The sequence below is a fragment of the Protobothrops mucrosquamatus genome, unplaced genomic scaffold (genome assembly GCF_001527695.2).
Source record: "Protobothrops mucrosquamatus isolate PMUCROS unplaced genomic scaffold, P.Mucros_1.0 scaffold1623, whole genome shotgun sequence".
Lineage (NCBI taxonomy): Eukaryota > Metazoa > Chordata > Lepidosauria > Squamata > Viperidae > Protobothrops > Protobothrops mucrosquamatus.
The window spans coordinates 61,364-65,615 of NW_015387784.1; the positions used below are offsets into that span (position 1 = coordinate 61,364).

General features: G+C 38.3%; 1 protein-coding gene across 1 annotated transcript in view; it reads right to left on the reverse strand.

The window, feature by feature from the left end:
• The window catches only part of LOC107293454 (ataxin-7-like protein 3), a 61,953-nt gene that overhangs the window by 28,571 nt on the left and 29,130 nt on the right, over positions 1-4,252 (reverse strand). The window contains exon 5 of the mRNA XM_015822606.1: positions 3,736-3,758. Within this exon, the coding sequence (XP_015678092.1) occupies positions 3,736-3,758 (23 nt within the window). The remainder of the gene's footprint in view (positions 1-3,735; positions 3,759-4,252) is intronic.

The window sequence follows — 4,252 nt, forward strand, 5'->3', positions numbered from 1 at the left end:
TTTTTAATTAAGAGATGAGGTATGGGGATAATTATGCTGTATTTAAATATGGTAGATAAGCTACTAAAATTGTTTTTACCTGTTGGGATGAAGGAGAAAGGGTTTTTCCCCCCTCTTTCTCCTGTCCTTTTCTTTTTTCCCTGCAATTTTTTTCTTTTCTATTTTTCTATTTGTAGTTTTTATAGTTTGCACCGGCTTTTTATTTCATAAATACGAGGAGGACTCAAATAGACATTGAGTATTTTATTTGAAAGTAACCTTCGACCCAGCATCTTTTTTTTGGAGTTCAAAATGTTTTTGTTGCATGCAGAAATAAAAATTTGTTTTCTTTGTAGCAGTTCATTGATTTCATAAATGCAACACACTAATAGTTTTTTTATACATAGCATAAAGGTAAAAAACAATATATGCAGTGTTATCTTCATTTTAGATGTCAAAAGGGTTTTGTGGCTCCCAGTGTTTTCTTTTCTGTGGGAAACGGGTCCAAATAGCTCTTTGAGTGTTTAAAGTTGCCGACCCCTGACCTGAGATAAACAGAGAAGTAACAGAAACACAGGAACAGGTGATACAGAGGAGGTCTGAATGTAGTAATAAAGGTGTACCTCCTGATCAATTCACAGCAAGTGGGGTTAGAGCGTATAATGTAAGGTATGAACCCTGTAAGTATCAAGAAATGTTATCATTACCTAAAGTAGAAAAAGATAAATGGAAGGACACAATAATGAACTGCAGTATAAGGCAGGAATGTACACAGAAAAAAATTGTTCAATTGTTCAAGCCGAAATGTTGATTAAGCGTTTAAATGCAAGCAGGCATCAATGTAAAAGCATTTGGGTTAACAGCTGTTTAGCTTTAAATGGGAGGAGTGTCAAGGCAATGATTTAATAGCTAAACAGCTTGTGTAATGATGTAATGTAACATAAGGTGGATGGTGCAATGATAGGAATGACTCAGCAGGGTCTGTGTCTCTTTAAGAGCAAGCAGGGTCTGTATCCCTTTAAGAGCCTGAGTATAAAAGGGAAGGCTTTTGCTGGAGTGTCTCTCTCTCGTCCGTTTCCTGCCGTAACTGCTGTGTGTTGGAGTTTGCTGTATTACCACGTGTATGTATATTGTTCCTGGTATATATTTGTAGATAGTGTATGATAAACCACCATTTAATATAGACCACTGTTTACTGTGTTTACTCCTGGGTTATCTCAGCGCAATAAGACTGTGCATGCTCTGACAAAAGGGACCAAAGTGTACGTCCCAGATAGCCAAAGGACCTTAGTGTTAAGCCGAGCACATGATGCAAAAGCAACCGGCCATTTTGGGTTTGTAAAAACCCTTCATCTTGTGAAAAGACAATTTTGGTGGCCAAAAATGAAAAAAGATATAAAAGAATACATGGCTAGTTGCTCAGTTTGTGCTTCCATGAAGCGGTTGCCTGGGAAAACTCCAGGTTTATTACAACCAGTGGCCGACCGTAAAAGACCCTGGGAAGAAATAGCAATGGATTTCATAGTGGAATTACCGGAGAGTGGTGGAAATACTGTAATATGGACAGTAGTTGATTTATTTTCAAAACAAGCACACTTTGTAGCTTGTCCAAAGCTTCCCTCAGCTAAGAAGTTAGCCAAGATGTTTGTGCAGCATATTTACAGGCTGCATGGAGTTCCTAACAGAATCATTGCAGACAGAGGGGTACAGTTCACAGCAAAATTTTGGAGAGAATTCATCTGATCAATAGGATCGTCACAAGGACTCAGTTCCAGTTTTCATCTGTGTACAAATGGTGCAGCTGAACATGCAAATGCAATGCTAGAACAATATTTAAGATGCTATGTAAATTATCAACAGAATGATTGGGCAGACCTATTGCCATTTGCTGAAGTAGCATACAATAATGCAGTACACAGCAGTACCGGTTTCACACCTTTTAAAGTAACTTCAGGAATTGAATATATCGCTATGCCTGAGATCCCTCAAGACATCCCCTCTTCCACAACATTGACCAATTGGATGGATAATATAAAAAGCACATGGCCAGGGGTACCCAAAGCTCTAGAACAAGTGCAAAAAAGTAAAAAAACTCAGGCAGATAAGAAACGAGCTACTCAAAAGGTGTTTAAAGTAGGAGATAAAGTATATTTGTCCACAAAATATTTGAACCTAATAATACTGTGTAAAAAACTAGGTCCTAAATATATAGGTCCTTTTACTATCATAGGGGTCATCAACCTAGTTACAGTGAAATTGCAATTACCAAGGGATTTTAAATGGATACACCCAGTATTTCATTGTAGCTTATTGAAGCCTATTCATGGTTCAAGAATGAGACCAATTGGAAAATCACATCCGCTTCCAATTTTAGTTAAGGGGAAAGGCATTATGAAATTGAAGAAATTTTAGATTCTAGGTATCGTAGGGGAAAGTTGCAATATTGAGTAAAATGGAAAGGATACCCCTTAGCGGAGGCACAGTGGGTGGCAGCTACAAATTTTAGAGCAGATAAGCTAATAAGAAAATTCCATTCGAAATACGGAAGCTTGATTAGAGTCGGCAGTCTGGAAAACTTTCAAGAACATTCTAGCAGGTGTGAAGAAGATAGCGGACGGTTCCCATAACAAAGAGAACTTGTTTACATGAGCTACATGAACATCTCGGGGTTTGGCTGGGAAAGTCATTGTTATATGCTATGGTCTGATGCCTTGGGATTTTAGAGTTAGTTTTACCATGTCATAACCACGCTATATATTAATAAACAGTAAGCTTTTCAGAAATGAAATGATCCTGCATTTTTATTTGAATACTCAAGCTGGATGTTGATACTCACACTCTAAAAATGTAGTGTGCTCTATAAAAATTTCTATGCCTGTTAGAGGCCCTCTCTCTTTTTTATATATTTGGTTCCTTCGCTGTTTCTTCTTTGTATAGTATTACCTGTGGAGCATATAACTTCCTATAACTCAAAGGAGCCATGTGACACAAAGAGATAAGAGCTGTAGATTCACTGAATAAACTGATGAGAAAAACTTTCCTAGAGGATCCAAATTGAAGCTTCTCGAGGCCCTTACCACTAGCAGCATTTCTCACTTCTCAATCAAATGCACATGAGAGTTTGCAACCCACGTTTTGCAAATAGTATAAGATCATGAAAACAGAGCAACTGGTGGGTCTGCTCACATATAAAAGAAATACATGTGTAAGGACCTGCCTCAATTAAACCTCCCAAGAAAGTAGAACTCCTAAAACGTGCATCATTTCAAAAGGAACTTTTATTGGAAGGTGTTGACAGCAGGAATAGAAGGCAGGATCTGAGGATTTACTGTGCAAAACAATAGTTTAAAAGAAGCAGTAGAGATCCCACCCCAACTGTCCATCCGGCTGGTTCAAACAGGCCAATCCATAGGTGTGAAATTGTTATGGGAACAAACCGATAAGGCACCGCTCTGGCTTCCCGCCCGGAGATAAGGCAAATGGCCGAAGGCACATTCCATTCTCACCCCAAAGAATAGATTTCAAAGAGGATAGAGCAAGGAACAAAGCAAAGGAATTACACTGTAACAGGCCGGATAGCTCCCCCTCCCCCCAGGAGAATGGCAGAACCCGAAAGATAAGAAGACCCAGTATACCCATAGGAAATATAGGGTTCTGACACATGTCTTCATTTTTTTCAGTGCCAATTGCTGTTTGCAGAAGAGTTAGAAACGCACACTTTAATAGCTAAATCAATATTAAAAGGTATGAGCTTACCTTATCCGATTTCCTCTTCTTTGCTAAGTAGGTGAAAAAAAGGAATTATTTTATTACACACCTCCTTAAAACCTTTTCAAGCTAAAACTTTATTCCAAGAATTATATGGAGCCCAGGTGAGTCTATATGATGGGAACAATGCTCTTGAAGTGGTACAGACCAAAGTTCTGAGGTCTATACTTGTGGTAGCCACAGTGATAACTAATTCTTGTCTCAAGTTAGAAACAGAGATGCCTAAAATTGAGGTTAAGACATGGAGGCTGATGTTAAACTATGACTAAACTCCAGTCCCCCCCCCTCAGGTTTACTTCAACTAATTTTATTTATTTATTTATTTATTAAATTTATATACCGCCCTATCTCCCTTACGGGACTCAGGGCGGTGAACAGGCGATACTAAAAACCACGATAATAAATAAATAGTTTCTGTTCTAAAATCGAATTAAATAACAGGCCTGTTCTAAAAACACACCCATACAAAAACCCCCACTGAAACATAATCAAACTACGCCAGGCC